Source organism: Pygoscelis adeliae, unplaced genomic scaffold, assembly GCF_000699105.1.
Source record: "Pygoscelis adeliae isolate BGI_AS28 unplaced genomic scaffold, ASM69910v1 Scaffold252, whole genome shotgun sequence".
Taxonomy (NCBI): Eukaryota; Metazoa; Chordata; class Aves; order Sphenisciformes; family Spheniscidae; genus Pygoscelis; species Pygoscelis adeliae.
The window spans coordinates 904443-922734 of NW_008824185.1; the positions used below are offsets into that span (position 1 = coordinate 904443).

Here is an 18292-nt window from a genome sequence, read left to right on the forward strand (position 1 = left end):
CTTTCCCTCTTCTCCTGACCCCAAGTTACTGGACCTGACAGAAACTGTGAGCATGGTAGATCAGGATATATATTCCAGTGAGCTTTCCAAGCTGAAATCTGTCAGTTTACAGCTGTTGAATGTAAAGGTTGGAACTTGCAGGTCTTGGTGTGCTTGGGCTGTGTTTGAAAATATTCCCGCCCCAGGACTGTATTAGGTAACAGTCAAGACTTCATGAAGTATAGAGGGTTTGTCCTGAAACATTAAGATTCATCAATGAAAATAAAATTATGGGAATATTGCACAAAGCCTTTCTTTTATGGTTCTTAGGGACTGTACAGCTGCCATTGAATTAGGCAATTTCTGTGCTCTAAATGCCCTCATTGTTAAGAATGGTGCTGTTTAGCTTCACGTAGGCGTTATGAATAGTTAGCATTTGGAATGATTTTAACAGGGAGCAAAGCCATAGTTTGAAGTCTTTTTCTGCATGCAGAAATGTTTTGCCAGGTGTCAACTTTAGCTGTCCCACTTTGCTTGCTGCTACAGACACGTGTGGGCAGAAACAGTTACATGGTTGTTATTCCTTCCACACACAGCCTGCATGCCATAAAGAGCCCTGCTTGGACCCCTCAGGCATACCATTATATATTGCCTCTTAACCTTTCTCATACACCACGCAGGGCAGACGTATTGGTGGCAAACGCTTAACTACCTTGCAGTGATGCTGCACAGGCTTGTCCCTAGCTGTCCGGTCCCCAGACAGTGACTCTCCTGCGGTGGTGATGTTGCTTGTTCTGAAAACTGAGCAAGTTTGCCTAATGCAGGCATTTCACCTTCGGATGTTTAGTGTGAATGTATTTGGCTTCTCTTTGCATGCTATATGCTGTACATGGTGCGTAAATAGGATGTCTTGGGTTTTTTTCTAGAACCATATTTTGTCCAGGCAGTGGACTATGGCAACTACATTTACTTCTTCTTCCGGGAAATAGCAGTGGAGTACAACAGCATGGGAAAGGTAAGGGCAAAAACATTGCCTTGAATGACTTTGTCAGATTCAGGAGGAGGAAAACATACGCTGTTGGACCAATGCTGTTAGGAGTGACCTTGAAATGAGAACCATAAATCATGATGACAAGGTCATCATTTTGAGAAGATTCTTATCGCTCAAGCCAAAAGGTTGGTTGGAGTGAAACATTGCACTGTCTTGAAAGGAAACAGGGTGGTTTCTTACAGTGATGGTGTATGCTGGAATCTCTTTTCTCAAATCATGAAAAGCACAAGGCAAATGTAGTTAGTTCAGCATAGTAGGTAATTGTTAAAAATTGATTCCAAAGCAGGGAGATATTTTTCTTTAAGAAATCTGAATTGGAGTGCTGAGTAAACAGGGGCAGGAATTTTGTGCTCTGCCGTTCTGCAAAGAATAATTAAACACTTTCTGCATTTTTGCTAATTTCACAACAGCTTTCTGACTAAGCAGTCAGAAAAGCTGACCAAGGTCACAAAGGTGGAGGGCAAGAATAAAAGCCCAGCAAGATTTGCATAGTTTTTAAGTGCTGAAAACACAACAGTCAGAGCAGGCAGCATGGGTTGCAGGGATTGTGAATATAAAATGTGCTTTTGTTTGGGGAAATAGAAAGCTAAGCAGTCTGTATGGAAATGAGTTTTATATGGGTTGAGAACAGATCTCCTGAAGGATTTATGGCTGTATAGTAAATGCCACAGCCTTATCTTTTATAGCACACTGTTCCAAAGCTGAGTTTTTCTCTGTTTCTTATTTGTCACAGATTATGGAAACGTGGGATTAAATTTAGCACCTTGCTGTGTTATTCCAAATATTTTAAAAGCAAAATTCTAACGAAGTCTTTTAGTTCAAACAAACATTTCATTTTCTCCATTATTTTTGCTCGACTCCTTCCAGGTAGTTTTCCCAAGGGTGGCTCAGGTTTGCAAAAATGACATGGGAGGATCTCAGAGAGTGCTGGAAAAACAGTGGACTTCCTTTCTCAAGGCTCGTTTGAACTGCTCAGTTCCTGGCGATTCACACTTCTACTTTAACATACTGCAGGCAGTTACAGATGTTATCCATTTCAATGGCCGGGATGTTGTTTTAGCAACCTTCTCCACTCCATATAATAGGTAATAGGCGCAATAACCTTTTACCTTCTGTTTCCTTTATGTTTTGCTTTTCACTGCAGTTTCTTTTTACTTTATGAAGGTACAAGAAGTGATTGCTCATACAATGTAATTATTACGTACCACGCGCTTACTGATAGTTTGTATTTCATCTTAAGATAACCTGGTATTGCTTACTGCATTTTATATCTGATAATTTAGAGCAGCTTTCAGCCATTTACTATCTGGACACATTCCTTGGACGTACTTTTCTTTACATGGGAATAATTCAGACCGGCCACCAAGAAGTTTTGCAGTGTGTAACTTGCAGAATGTTATTCCAAAGAGAAAATACAATTTTTTTTTCTCGCAGAGGAAGGACTTGGTCTGTCCTATTTACATCTAAACCCCCAAGAACCACGTTAGTACTCCTTCCCTCTATTTCATGCATCCCTACTGACTCTTGCATTTTCTCCTGGGAGGGCCAAGATCCTATGCTGTCCTGATGGCTGGGGAGGAGTGTCCCCAGAACACCTGTATTTCATTGTTCGCGTGGTTTTCCAAAAGCATCGGTTCATCTGCAAAGAATTTATTACCATTGCATGTTATAACATGTTTCTCCAGAAGTTATTAGAAGAGTAACTGTATCTAATTATTGAGGTCTCCCAGAGAAGTTAAAAAAATAGTAGCATTCTAATGAAAAAATATATTGCTGTTTCACAGAGCAATGTTTGAGCTGAAAGGGGAACTTTATTGCTGGAATTCATCTGGTTCTGCTGTACACTTGCCACTTCTTGTCAAAGCCTGACCTCAGTGAGGTCACGCACAGAACTGACTTCAAATGAGAGTAAGCCCAGGCCTGTAATGTATAATCGCTGCTTTTGACATCAAAATGATAGGAACTGCAATGGAATAATTATGCTACCAATAGGGAATAAAGGTTTAAATTAAAATGATCTTTTTTTAAACTGGCTTAATAAAAACAAGTGAACAGACAGAGATTCAGCATCAGAAAATAGGTTGTATCTTGAGATTATCTCAAAATTGAGATTGTTCTCCCACTCTGCTAGTATTTCCTGTGGTGTGTCATGAATAATACTTTTCCTTAAGCCCTGCATTTTAAAACCTAAGTACTTGGTGTTAAAATCAAGGTACTATTTTATAGGCCCCATTTTTTGCCAGACATTGAAGACGACAGGAACGCCCATAGGCTTGGAGACACCTCATTAACAGAGCTACCTCTGACATGGATGCATGTCTTTCCTTCCTCCTCCACTGAGGAAACGCTGCAACAAATATCTTCGATGTCTGGAACAAAGCTTCCCCCTAGAGTGAGCTGGAAGACATTCCCCAGTCTAACCTGAGGTCACCCAGGGTAGGAGCTGGTGATGGGTTGTAGTCCAGTGGTTGGGAGATGGATTGGCTGTGACCCACAGTTCTCCATCTGTATGGCTTTATCACACTGAGCACCCACAAATTGTCATCCTCAAGAGTAAAAGTTGTTGCAGTCTTCTCACCGCAGCGATCCCTCCATCACTGTGGAGTTATGTGTTGAGCGTAGTTCTCAGCGCTTTTAGTTCTATATGGTACACCTCAAGATTTTAGGGTTGCTTTTTCTTTAAGGCTTAATTCAGCAAAGTGCAAAATCTTCCTGCTGGAGTGGTTCTTGAGGTGTCTTTTAGGGTGAGGTCCTGTGTGGCCAAATACACCCTTGCAACTCTTACATCAACATATGTGTGGCTGCCTCCATTTAAAACTCTTGCTGTGTAGTATCATGTTAACATAGAGCTTTGAAGTTTTCTTCCATATAAAAACACAATCTGTGGAGATCAAAGTAAGACTAATACTGTCTCCCTACTTGTTGTTTCCTTCAGTAACAAGCATTATGAAACCTTCTAATATTCAAACAGTTATTTTCCTATCAATGTATATATCTTTATGAGTTTAGTTTTATTCTGTGTAACAGTATTATAGTTCCTACATTTTTTCTTTGGTTTATAATAACCTACTAGCAAAAAGCAGAATTGAAAGCCTCAGCCAGCTGGGTTCATGCTATTTACCTGATAAAATCAAGCAGTGAAAGTCAGACACGAATACAGTAGTTCATGTGTAAAAAAATGAAAGGTGGATAAATGAATAATTCATGCTTCCAAGTGACTGACCGTGGGAAACCCCTAAGCCTTTCAGAACGTATGTAGGTAAGGATATAATTGTGTTTATACAATGCTATCGTGCAGTTGCATGCAAATAATCAAAAAGTTTAAATTTACAACTTTATGATCTAAAAATAAAATTGAATTTGCTTCTATAAGCTCTTTATGTCTCATTGAGTTAAGCAAATTCCTGAGCATAGTTAACTCCTTTCTGTTGGGAAAAATTGGTGAAGGTCAGGCTGTGGGAGGATGGAGTAATAATTTGTAAATGCCAGGTAAATGGCACATTGCAGCATGCTCCCAGTTTGATCAGCACCAACTTCTGAACTGTCTGCAGTGTATTTTTGAGGCATGACAAGGACTGTGAGAATTAATACTGAGAGATGTTATGACTTACAAGAACTTAAATTTCCAAATAATGGGCTTTGAATGAGACTGGCTATTACTCCTCATGCATCGCCAGTGGTACACAGAGTTTCCCAGATTCTTTCCCTTCTTCGAGATTATTGCAATTACTTCTTTCTATAGAGGCTTTGAAACAAATTGTGCTGGCAGGAGCTGTCTGCTGATTGGTATATTTCAGGCTTTTCCATGGGGCTGGCTTTTCCTGTCAATACTCGGAGGTTACAGAGTTCAGGATTGAGTAGCCTGTGACAGGAAGACTTCTATACAGCATGTTTTTCACTCAAGATTTTATGCATAACTGCAGAATGAGTAACAATTTCTGGGAAATGTCACTTTGCAGCATCCCTGGCTCTGCAGTCTGTGCCTATGACATGCTTGATATTGCCAATGTATTTACTGGGAGATTCAAAGAACAAAAGTCTCCAGATTCCACATGGACACCAGTTCCTGATGAACGAGTGCCCAAGCCCAGGTACGTTTCATGTATAGGGATATTGTTCTGTTCTGCATGCAGAACAGAGGGTTTTGACAATTTGAACGGCCTTGTAAAGTGCAGCTACAATTGAAGATACATATCGTTAACGGTAAAATAGAAGTTGAGTTGCATTTAGTTCTAAGGTATGCAAGCATGAATTTTTCCACTTAAACAAGATTTGTGTAACATAAATCAGGTCAGCATCAGATCTACTTGGTCAGAATAATCTCTCACTTAAGAGTGGTGTGAGTTACACACCTGTTGCAAATTGGTTCAGTAATGGATATATCTCATTACAAAGCCTGCACCAGTTCTGCGGTTTGCTGTTCTGCAGTTAACACGCAATTTATGTGCCACAGAGGATGCATCATGGGGAGAGAAAAACAGCATTCCATCAAAATGGAGATTCAGTTTACCACATTCCTCCTATGAGTTGTTTTTCCTGCTTCCACTTCCCTTCTGTTTGCATGTGGCTCCTCTCTTTGTATTCCTACAAGCACCCATTTCATACAAGTTGCTGTTGACAGCCACTTGTTAACTCATTTACACCAGTTGCATTTTGCTCTGAGGATATGTTATGTATGTTTTACATTGCCTGTGATATCTTGCATAACTTCAAAGGAAAAACACATCTGAAGCTCTGTGGTGGCAACTGAGCTTCTACCTAAATCCGAAGTTGGCCCATCATGTTTTAGAGTTGCTGAGTATAGTATTCCTGTGCTGTCTTTATTCTGAGGTTGTCACTCAAGAGAAGAGCCTGGAGGTGATTGGAAGATCTGGTAAATTTGTGTCTGTTTTCAGTCTGAGCCTTAGTAAGGCACCTCCTAGCACTGTTGCTGGGTTTTCTTCTCCTTTTTGCAGTGTTTCAACAACTTGTTGGCATGATGGGCTGCCTTGGTAGTGCAAGGCTGCATGAGGGCTCCAAGGTCGTTTGTTTGAAACTTACTTAGATAAAGAGTACTGGCAGGGAAGGGGGAAAGGAGAAAGAGAAATCTTCTCTTTCAGTAGGAAGGAAGAGAAAATTGCATTGTGAGTTTGTGGGATGAGCCAATAGCAGGCTAACAGTTATGGTGAAGATAATATTGCTCCTTCTAAGCCAGTAGGAGATAACATGAACTGAATTGGTGAACACTGTTTCATGTAACATTTGGCCATCAATCTGCTTAATAGAATTAATCATTACTTCTAACTCATGTTGAAATGCTTGAGAGGCACAAGATGCCTTTGCAATAACGTCATTTTTGTTTGGATATCTCAATATGGTACAGAAACATTAGTGCTCCTATTGATCCTAACATTTCTCAGAAACATACTGGAGCCTTTCAGGAGCCTCGCTTCCTTTTCGGCTGAGGTGCACAGCAGGGTTTACTCGGTTTTATGTTTACTCGATTAAACCAGTTTTGAGATTAAAACGGGATTAATCCAATCCGATTAGGATTTAGGAGGAAATAGGCCTCCAGATTAGATATACAGAAACCCTCGGCACCACAGTGCCAGAAGGCTGCTCCCTAGAGTTCTCTGGGAATGTCATCTCATGAATCAGTGCCCTTGCAAGGACCTAGGAGACTGGTGATGCCCTTGGTTTCTCCTTCTCTCCCTCTATTGCTAATTCTATATGCAGTTACAAGACAACCAAAATATTTTGGATAAGAAGAGGCAGAGCACACAGTCTCTGCATGTAGTGTTCATTGTGCAGCTGTGTGGGACCAGACTCATTGACCCAGCTAGTCCCCTCCAGTCCTGGGCTACTGTCCTACATAATATTTAGTTATCTAAGGTTTGAATATTTATCTAAACCTGAGTGACAGATATGATAGGACCAGTGCTATATTTTGTTCAAGTTGCATTACTCTGTTGATGACAGTGGCTCTACCCATGTCAGAGCAGATGAAAATTGGACACTGCAGCGTGTTTATGAGTGGGTGGTCCATCTCACATCTTCCCATCTCACAGTGGCTCAAAGGCTTGAAGAATCATAACACTCTAGGAGATGGGATCAAATGGACCTTTTGTTGGAGAAAATAACCCACAAAATATTAATAACAGGCAAAGCATTTTGCTGCTTCCTGTGTAGAGTTGACCTGTCCAGGTAGGAAGGTTAAGTTACCTCTGAGGAGCAGGGTAGATTTTAGGAATAGGGTGAGCAGATTTGCATCTAAGTTGTCAAAGAATTATTAGATAACATTTCAGTGAAAGTCCTCAATGTGCTACTGTACTTAAATCGTCTCATCCAAGTTGAAAGAAGGCTAAAACCAATGTTTACACGGATGCTTGCTGGGTTGTCTTCTCCAATAGTTCACTTTCTACCAGACAGGACTGAAAGCAGCATTCGTTCACACATGCTAAAAAAATTAACTTCCTTCTGTATGTTAGGGACTGCTTTTTTTCCAGGAAAGAGCATTCAAGTAGGCAAGTTACAGATCAGAAAGCACCTGTGCCCAGTGGGCAGCATCAAGCCAAATGCACACATGCAATGATTAGGTTCCATGTGAGTGGATGAACTACAAACTGTGTGTGTCACACTACATGTTAAGTCCTTTTGAGTGGAGGATAGAGCAGGATTTTAGGCTTGCCCTGAGGGGCTGAACAGGTCCACCAGACTTCCCAATCCTCCATTTAAACCCTTGTAATGCACATCAGATTTCACTGAGCGCCTCATTACAAAAGGAGATTTGCACTAGGCATCAAATAAGTGTTCTGGCTTTACCCTCTTGTTTTATTTAGGCCCGGTTGCTGTGCTGGCTCTACATCATTAGAAAAATATGTAACCTCTAATGAGTTCCCGGATGATACTCTGAACTTCATCAAAACACATCCACTGATGGATGAGGCTGTACCTTCCATTGTCAATCGACCCTGGTTCCTGAGAACGATGGTCAGGTATGTACCTCCAGGTGGACTCTTGTCCTCATCGTAGCTGTCAAGTTGTGCTAATAGGCTTGCTCAGAATACTCTCAAACTCTGTAAACATCCTCGGTGTGCTGGGCATGAATCCAGCTAGGAATGATGGCAGCACTGAGCAAATGCTGCAGAACTCCCTGAGCAGTGTTCAAGATAGGAAAAAACCTCAGCCCTTTCCAACCACACTGTGCTGAAACGGGATCTTGAAGGAAATGCCGTGCGGGAAAGGTTGACCCCCCTGTTGGCTTATGGGTCAGTGTTTGAGACAGCTCTGTAGAAAACTTTGGGCAAGGATCAGCAGACAGCCCAGGGATATGTACACAGGATATAAACATGCCTGCCAGGATATGTTCACAGGATATGAAGATGTCTGTAGGGATATGTACTGGTATGTTTTAATGTTTACAGAAGTGTACACGCAGAAGTAATCACATAATCTGTATCCTTTCTATGGCAACAAGAGAAAAATAATAATGAAGAGATTTGAACAAAGACTCGTAAATCAGCAAGCCTCAAATACACCATGCCCTTCCTATCAAAATAATTCCCACTCTCTGCTGTGGTCACTATACTACTTATCTACCCTCCAGTTGTGAACAGAATAATGTGATCAACTTTTGCCGTATTTTCCTCTCTTCCTCCATACAAGGGTAGAGTTTTGTGCCGGGCAGTGTTTAGCTCTGGAAGGGTCTGACTTAGTTTTAGTAATGTGTCTTCTGTCAGGTTTTTATTGCAGGTTGTGTACCTCCAACCAGAGACAAGAGCAGCAAGCTCTGCAGAGTGCTTTCCTTTGATTGCCAGTACCAGATAACTGGTACCAAATCACCAGTACTCGTTTTCAATGTTGTGTCAATCCCAAGATTCAATATCATTTCAGCACTGAACTCAGTGGCGGTTGTGTGATTATTTTTAGTGAGGTAAAATGGCATTTAGCATCTCACTATTGCACTCGCACAGCTTTGCCTGCCAAAAAAGTCGAATGTAGATCGGTTATCATTATTGCTGCTTTCAATGTGACAGAGCTCAAAATTAATCAAAAATTTCACTGTGCTGATTTTCTTTCCCTGCCTGAAGAAGTCACCAGGCTAGTACTTTGCTTTTGATTAGAAGGATAATTCCTAAATGGCCTCAGACTTTTGGCACCCCTTCAGCTTTCTGCAAACACTTCTGCTAGCTATTGGACATATGGACGTGCAGACAAACACACAAAAATTCGCCACCATTTTGCGAGCCAAACTAGTACAGTCTGTGTTGACTTGTAGGGTTATTCAGCTAAGAAGAGTGCTTAAATATATTATATGGTTGCTAGAAGGCTACCCCACAGTTATCTGAAGTGGAAAAAGTGATAAAATGAATGGAAATCTAATCCCAAGTGATGCAAAATGCTGTATTGTTACTCTAGATACCGCCTGACCAAAATTGCTGTGGACTCTGCTGCTGGGCCGTATCAGAACTACACTGTGGTTTTCTTGGGATCAGAGAAGGGAATCATCCTGAAGTTCTTGGCACGGACAGGAAACAGTGGTTTCCTAAACGATAGCCTTTTCCTGGAGGAGATGAACGTTTACAATCCTGAAAAGTGTGTATCTGATTCTTTGTACTCATGTACGGGTGACTTTGAACTTCCGATTTCCCAGAGAGTAGGTTGTCCCACGAAAAGGGAAGTGGTTAGAGAAGCCAAGTTTTTTGAGTAATTTTGAATTGTTTGGGGAGGGGATGTCTGCTTATCAGTCTCTACATTGCAATAAGATATTTTTTGTTCAGTATGTGTAGAAAATAGTCCATCCTATGCAGCAGTTGATGGATAATTAAAAGTGAAATTCTGCAAAGGAAGATTAATTTTCTAATCCTATAAAAACCTGATTCTTCTCCAAATAACTCAACAACCAGCAAGCCGCTCTCCAAGAGAAGTTTCCTGCATTTCAGCCTTCCTCAAATATGCCTAAGGGGGCTTTGAAGTGGGCCATAATCATGCAGAAATTTCAGCTACTTTGAGTGCTGGAGAAGAATAAACACAAAAAGTGAAGGGCCCTCAGAAAGCTTGTCTGGTGTGCTGTCTCTCGCCACTTCTTATTCCCCTGTTCCATGCATTTTTAATACTCGCTTATATGTCTATCAGTGTTTTTAGTGGCTATTGTGTGTTCTTTTTCCTTGGCTTGTTCAATTCTACCTTTCTCAGGGTATTTTTGTGGGGTTTATGGGGTGTTTTTTTTCAGCTTGAGGAATCATTAAGTTTTTGTCTGGTTTCCTAGCAGAACTCATTTATAACCTTATTTCACATTTTTCTGAATCAGGTGCAGCTACGACGGTGTGGAGGACAAGCGGATAGTGGGCATGCAGCTTGACAAGCCCAGCAGCGCTCTGTACGTCGCCTTCTCCACCTGTGTCATCAAGGTTCCCCTGGGACGTTGCGAGCGTCACAGCAAATGCAAAAAGTACGTGTTTTCTGGTGGCTGTCAGAATCCTGTGCACCAGGTGTGGGGAAGGCAGGAGCACGCATGAATGCCACCTTATGCTCTTCTTTCTCAAGGGCCTGCATAGCGTCCAGAGATCCCTACTGCGGATGGGTGAAGGAGAGTGGGGCGTGCATGCAGCTGGTCCTTGGCTCCAAGTGAGTAAGGGCTCTGCCTGGATGGCCCGTGAAGCTCTGGTGGTGGCACCGGCCAGTCTTGGGCAGAGCTATTTGAAACACGGGGCACTTAGGGAAGGAAAAATGTGGGAAGTTTTTGTTTCTACCTTATTTGCATTCACCTCTGAAATGTCTCACGAATTTTTTTGATGTGAACTCTCAGCTGATTGGTAACTGCTGAAAGAGGAGGAAGAAGAAAATGAAAGAGCTGTACTAAGGTCCACGTGTTGTTGAAAGGAGGGAACTGGATGGGTATGTCTGGACCAGCTCACACTGGAGCCATCACAGCTGATTAAAGAGGCAATAGAATCCCAATTAAATTACTGAAGCGATTTGTCCACTGAAAACAAAACCAGTCCTTCTAATTTACTGTGCATTACTAAGAGGAATCACAGAGCACAGTAAAAGCTTAAAGCAGATTCAGAGAAGTGCTGGATCTCCCCTTGCTTAACTGTAGAATTTAATTATTTTACAATAATGAAGGTCTGTGAAGGTTTGTTTCAATGTGATTACTAAAGCTCCTTGCAGGGAGCAGACCCACTTCAGACCTCTCATTTCTTGGCCACATCTGACACATCTCACACGTGCCCACTCTGAGGTACAGCTATGCTTCCTCAAGGTAGTGGTGTAAGTGTGGCGCAAACATCACACAACCTCAATAGCCCCAGAGCTGGCACCGCTTAACCCTGCTTCTGTATAGGTCTTCAGTATATAATGGATGAGTTACCATTCCTGTGCTGGTGTCATGTTCTTAATTTGCTATTTCAATTCAAATTGTTTGTCCACTGGGGATGCTGTAGCTATATTTGTCTGTATATGCTTTACTACGAGAGTGTGGACTATCCCTGACCAGACATTTGGTAGAATAATGTTGAAATAATGTGTCCGTATCAGGTTTTCTCAGCATTCCCAAGGCGCTTGAGTCTTTTTGCATTTCCATGGCAAGCTGTAGGGGACTTCTGTACCTTACTCTTAAAAACAGCTCCTGTGTTTATCAATAGATCCATCGAGACAGAGGCAGCACAGTTTGCGGTGCTGCAGTCCAGAGGCAAGCAAGGCAGGTCACTCTCTGTCCAGTGCATAGCCCTTAGGAACGGAATCCAGATCAGCTGTAAAGATGTCTGGTGAACTTCTAAACTAGCCAACAGGAGGCAGGGATGTTAGGTGCCCTCCTGGAGCAGGTGACAGTTGAGCAGGAGTTTTAAGAACATGGAGTTGGGAATGAGGTGCCTGCAAGGGTAATTTTGCCTCAAGGGCAGGATCCTAACTAATGTAGACAAGGGCTTGTGTTGGTGGTTTGCCAAGGCTCTTGTCATTTGCCTTTGACCGTACGGGAACTTGGAAGAACAGCTTCACTAGTTATCCAAAATCACAGGCAGAGGTTAGGAGCGTAAACTGGGCATGTCAGCTAGAAAAGCCTATGAGTGTTTTTCAATAGGGCCCCTTGAGTTCAGTGGGATACTTTCTGTGGCCTGGACCTTATGCCTTGCAGCCTCGTCCAGCACAGTATGTAAATGATCGCTGAAATGCAGGTTGTCTTCCCCCAGCACAGTACCTACCCAATGGGTTAGCTTCCTTCTCACATCGAAGTATCAGTGCACCTTGTCTACTATATGGACAAGTTAAGGTAGGATCATAATTGCTCCTGATAATGTCATATATTATAGAGTTAACCATTTAAAAAATACAACTCTATTTGCCTCCCTTAACAATGAGGCATGCAGTGGATTTTAAAAATGTAATAATAAAAAGACAAAGCATCATCAGAAGCCAAGAAATCATTAAGCAACGATGAATAACTCGAATGTCTATGTTGCGATTTTTCAGCCTTTATGTGTGAAAGATCCAAAGAAATAGCCAGTTTCATGGCAGGGCTTTATTTCAGTTGCACACGTGATTTCTTTCTGGTAGTGCCTGTGACTGTTGTTATTCATACTGTTTTGTTTCTTTCTATTATTTAGACTGGCATTTGAACAGGACATAGAACATGGCAATACAGATGGCCTGGGTGACTGCCAAAGTAAGCAAAGCTTTTACCTTCTATTTACCGCGTGTCACAGCATCCTTCTGAATGCCTCCAATCTCCATTACCTGTCGGGCGTTCTTTTGTAGCAATGTAAGCCACAACAGGGACAGCAACTGTGGCTAGTGATGCAGGTTCAGAAGAGGAACGGTTGTTTAAATGTATTTAAAGAAAATAGCCCAGTTGTTGTAATTTATACAAACACCAGACTTCAAAGCAGTTATGTAGTAAGAAAACCTCAGTTCCAGAGGATATTGATTATAGCAATGACATAGTGAATTGGGTGTTCATTGTCTTTATTAGCCATGGTGGTTGGGTTGTTTATGTAGATGTACAGAACTGGCTTGGTTTCTTGATGTAGACTGTGACTTGGACTACATTCCCATGCCACCTTGCGTGAGACAGTGAAATACGTCTTCAGCTTTGGATCCGGATCAAGAAGTGGGAACTACTTAGTTTGTGAATCTTAGTGGATTTTACACACAGGCTGAACAACATAGTGGTATTAAGGGTCAGGTACTACTGACCTTGCCTAAGATATTTTAATTGTAAACCTTAGGTACTGACAGCATGAGTTGGAAGCTTAAACACAATCTTGAAACATTTATGTTTTGCACTGAGGTGCTTAAAAGTGCACAGCTTGCACTGCATGCAAAGAAACCTTTGCCAATTTCTGAACCTTCAGGTATACCAACATCTGTGTTCAGGACAGCTCTCGTTCCAAACGTTCTTGCCAAGGTTGGTTTAATTCTGAGCCCCAAATATTATTTATAAACCTCATGAAATCAAGAATCACATTCTTTTCAGTGCAATTTGCACTGATGCCTGTAGATGCAATAAAACTGCTGAAGCTGAGGAAGTAAGGTACAGTGAGAGAGTCATTACTTCTGGAATACAGAGCAAAATAACAGAGGGCTAGAGTGTGCCGTGGGATACAGTGCAAGCCAGCTGCTCTGGAGAAAGCCAGAGCCTTCTCATGCCTTGTGTATCCTTGTTCAAGAGCCATTTATTACTGTGATCACTGTGCTTGAGGGAGTACAAGGATTTCAGCCTCTGCATGCCCTCCATCTCAGCTACACCTCCCTCTGCCTCCGCCCTAAGATAGGGTTACTTAGGCTGTCTCTTAAGTTTTTTGAAGGAGGTGTACACATAGTCCCTCCTGTGCTCCCTGTAAAATGGGTTAGCACCAAAATCAGGTCAGTTCCCAGCTGGTGCAACTTTGCCCTTTTCAGCCAGTTCTGCTCTCCTTGAGCAAATAGGTTAGACAGGAGTGGAGTGTACCTGGTATCAGTTAAATATAAAAGAAGGGTAGGAAATTATACAGAAACAGCACATTGTGCTCATGGAAAGAGATCTGCTCCTGTGCAGACAGCAACAAAGCCCATACCCTGCTTAAATCCCTCTTCAGCCCTGAATGATGCATTGAACCTTGACACTGCACAGGGGTAGATTTCACTCCCTGCTAACCCAGCTGATCTTATTACTTCATGTGGTATTGGGTCATGTGAGTTTTGTCCTCATTGACTCAAGTTGCAGGCTGCATCACTTGTAGGGCCTTGCGTTAGATTAGGATTTGATCTTGCAAAGAAAGCCATGGCAGGGAGGACACTGGCCTTCCCACTTGGTATCCTTTGTCCAGGGCTGGTCATGAACACTTTCAAAGCTAGACATTGTTTTCAGGTATGTCTGAATATTAGTTTTGCCTACGTCCTTAGCGTACTAATCACATACATATAAGTATCAGCTGAAGCATAGAAGGTTGCTAGCAGCAAACTATTAAAAAGAAAAAACGAGAGAGAAATAATGATTTTTCCCCTGTTATTTGTCTTTCAGATTCCTTCGTAGCCCTGAATGGTAAGGAAGTTCTTAGTTTCATTATTTACTGACAGCAAATCCGTTTTGGAGGAATCACTTTTAACTAAACTTTTAAGTATTTTCATACTTTTGTTTTATTTAATGTTTCTTCCCAATTTATTTTGTTCATAGACATTTCAACTGCTTCACCTGATCGTGAAATGTCTTACGACACAGTGTATGGTCAGTTTATGGGTGTTTTTAAAAATTCTCCCCAGATCCTTGTGTTAGTTAGTAGTTCCTGTACTCAAATAGTGATTACCCTTTTTTACTTGTTTTGTCTTGTTTTTGAGGGCCTGATTCACTAATCACAACTACGATTAAGTCATACCTCTTGATTTTCAATCCCTCTTTTCTAGTCCTCCCTCAAAACTGTCTCCATTGAATTAAAGTCGGATATGGCCTATTTTAATGGCACGCCAGCAGACATGATTAAGAGCATGCTTCATCTAAACACTCAGGCAAATGAACACTTGGGTACAGTGATGGATCTTATCCGTTCACCAGGAAAAACAAGATAGCAGCTCACATCCCACTCACGAGTCATCCAGACTGGTGTCATGACTGCTACAGCAGCCAGTCAGAGATAACCTTAGGGAAAGGAGCAGAACTCTCCCTGGGTTACAGAAAGATCTCTCATAAGGAAAATTAACCTGTTACCCATGTCAGTTGAGACTGGGTTATGCGTCAATTCCTGAAAGTTCCTGTAACTTCTAGGGTGAGTCATTTATGTTGTCCATGCTTGCAGTATCTTAATGCCTGAATGGTGCCTGGTCTGTAAAAAAAAAGGGATTCACATAGCAAATTAAATGTCCTGAGCTGAAGAGGAGTATTTCTGCAAGCCTACAGTAGCAGTTTCCCATGAGGCAGCTGCTAATCTGTGCTTACGGTACTTTCCGCCACTTTGTTCTGTATATTTGGAAGTGGATTGCGCTGGTACTTGGAGTGCAGAATAAATGTCTTCATGAGGAATTATTGCAGAATAAATAATCACTTTAAATTCAAACCTAGACTTATATTGCAATAGTTTCTCTTTATAGACATCCTGAACAAAGACAAGTACTCAGAAGCTAAGTGGATGTGTGGTATTGCTCCCAGTGAAGTCAATGGCAAATTTCCATGTGGTATGGGAGCTTACTTGTGAAGTTGCTTTCAGGCTATACAAGACTAGCAGTTTCTCAGAGCTAGGGCAAATTCACCATGTTTGGCTGAATGTAGCAAGAGGTAGGTTCGTGTGCAGTTGCAATGAACATTTAATTGATCCCTTCACCTCATGCCTGCAAAATATGTAGGTACAAAGCAGAACCAATGACAGCTCAGTACAGCAGTATATAAATAACTGGAGGCACAGTAATACTGTTCAACATTTGTAAAAATAAAATCAAATTTCCCATGTTGTTTATTACCAGGAAATGGAAAACATGCAGGTGAAACTCGTTTGAAAGTACGGTAATGAAAACTAGTGAAGGGAATATACAAAATCAAAAACAAGTTGAGACTTAATAACGTATAGAAGACTCATGGTTTCATCTGCATATACAGCTTGTACTTTCTTTCATTTGAAAATTGTTATATTTCCAATGCACAGAGTAGTAATTAAAGAACAGTAATAATAAAATCCATACTGCTGAATGTAAAGAAAAATAAAATGGCCTTGGGAATAGTGCTGTTGTGCCAGAAATGTCCTAGGTTCCCTGCTTCTAAGTGCATTCATAGGCTGCATGGTTACAGCTGTGAGGCTGTGGTGCTGGATCCCGTCAGCTACCATATTAGTAGGGACTTTAGCAAAAGCTGGTATTTTAGTCTGACCAGGAAAACATAAAAATGGTTCAAGTGAGCAGCAGAGTGAAAAAAGCTGCAGTCCCAAGGAGAAGAGGTTACAAAAGGGGTCCATTCTACTGTCCCAACACATCAAGCCCAAAGATAGACTCCATGAATTAACCCAGCTCTTCAAGGAGGACCCTACTGCCAGATGCAATGGAGAAATGCTGAGCCAACATTAACCCTGGTTCCCATTCATGCCTTGTCTTTTGCAGATTACTTCATTGACCCTCCTCGGGTACATCCTGATAATGTGGTCTCTAGGCAAGCCAGCTCTTCCTTTCATGGGTTTTGTTGAAACACCCATTCTGATATACCCAGTGTTTCTTTTCACCTACCATGGCAAAATACAAAATGAAATGTGCTAGTCACCTCTGTTGATCTTCCACACAAGGAGTGTAAAAAATTCCAGCATGAGGTAGTAAACCAGTCTCAGTAAACATGCTCATGTTTGCTAACTGTAGTGACTGCTCTTTTTTTTTTTCTTGAGAAAACTAAAATTTTATAAATGGTGCACTTTAATGTTATTGACTACAGTTAAATGCATAAGTAAATGGTATTTCATAATAGATTAAATCTTGGAATACTGGGATATACCAGAATGTCAACCAAGTGAATGCTCAGGGTGCTTTTGGATCCAGCCGGCTAAATATATCCAAAGGCATCTGAAACTCCAGTTACAAAAGAAGTCTTAAGTCCTGATTCCCCTCATTTACTCCACTGTAAATCAGCTCACTTCAGCAGACTTACTGCCAATCTGTGGCAGTGTGAATGAAAGGAGAACCAAGCCCTTAATCTTTGTATTCTTGGCATCAGTCTCCTCCTCAATTTGGCAGATGGGCTCCCTTTTCTGGGGCAGTCTCATGTGATCAGTTGTAAACAAGTAAAGTACAAAATCCACACAGGTGACTGTTCAAGTGCATCCTTTTGATGCCCACGGAGAAGATAGCAGGCTGAAGGTCTGGCTGCAGGAGGTCAGAGAGAAATGATGCAAGAGCCACATATTTAAACAAGGAGATTAGGCTAGATTCCTCTGCAAAATTGTAAGGAGCTTCAATTACCTTTTGGAAACATCAATTCTTAGTGAATTGGGCCCTTATTTTACCCCCTAGCCATAGTCCTTTCTCCCTCTGTAGTATTGATTTAGCCTTTCCCTCTAATTGTCTAATTAGGTTGCTATAGCTGTTAATAGGATAGTGTGCAGACATCTTAACCTCTGAGATCCTAATGACTTGTGCATATTAGAGCGACTATCAAATACGTATTGAATCCCTGTCTTTGTTTTAAACCTGAAAAAAAATCCTTATATTTTACAAGTGCACTTCAGAACGAGCTGTAGTTCCAGAAGTGCAGCCCTTCTGAATCATTACCCATGCCCGTAGACACTGAGTGCTTTTACTCTCCTTCTCTTACTTGATTACAGCACTCCAAAAGTTCTTAAAAATAACGGAAGCACCTAAAAGAGATTTTTTTAAAGTGTGTCTATTTTGGTTTTTACATGTTTGCTTTAAACAAAGAAGTTTGAAAAGCACTGTGTCTGCAATTTTTCAGGTGGATTGTTTTAAAACAAAGGCAGTATTGTCTTTTTAGATGTTTAGGTATTAACCAATATTAACATAGAGGTACTGGCCACATCTCAGGTATGCTAAAGCCTCTTAATTGCAGTGAAGCCTATTTACACAGTCAGAGTGGTAAAAATGGTGTAGCGGAAAAAAAAGGCCCACTACGTGTTGCAAACTATACAGCACATTGTAAAGGTTTAATAATGGCTGTGTGTGAGAGGGCCAGGACTGGGTTGCCTGCCACTTCAGTCTTTTCTCTGTTTATGAGAGAAACTTAACTAGCTCATACATTTGTGGTGCCACTCTACTCAAAGATGAAATTCACCCAGTGGGACTGACTCTTCAGGCACTTACAGGACACAGTGGCTGGGCTGGTTT

At 41.4% G+C, this 18292-nt stretch overlaps 1 protein-coding gene across 1 annotated transcript in view; it reads left to right on the plus strand.

The window, feature by feature from the left end:
- SEMA6A (sema domain, transmembrane domain (TM), and cytoplasmic domain, (semaphorin) 6A) overlaps window positions 1-18292 on the plus strand; it is a 113995-nt gene that overhangs the window by 68548 nt on the left and 27155 nt on the right. Inside the window, exons 9-17 of the mRNA XM_009334458.1 lie at window positions 906-994; window positions 1898-2115; window positions 4990-5121; window positions 7849-8004; window positions 9428-9604; window positions 10320-10460; window positions 10556-10636; window positions 12616-12674; window positions 14511-14531. Of these exons, the coding sequence (XP_009332733.1) occupies window positions 906-994; window positions 1898-2115; window positions 4990-5121; window positions 7849-8004; window positions 9428-9604; window positions 10320-10460; window positions 10556-10636; window positions 12616-12674; window positions 14511-14531 (1074 nt within the window). The remainder of the gene's footprint in view (window positions 1-905; window positions 995-1897; window positions 2116-4989; window positions 5122-7848; window positions 8005-9427; window positions 9605-10319; window positions 10461-10555; window positions 10637-12615; window positions 12675-14510; window positions 14532-18292) is intronic.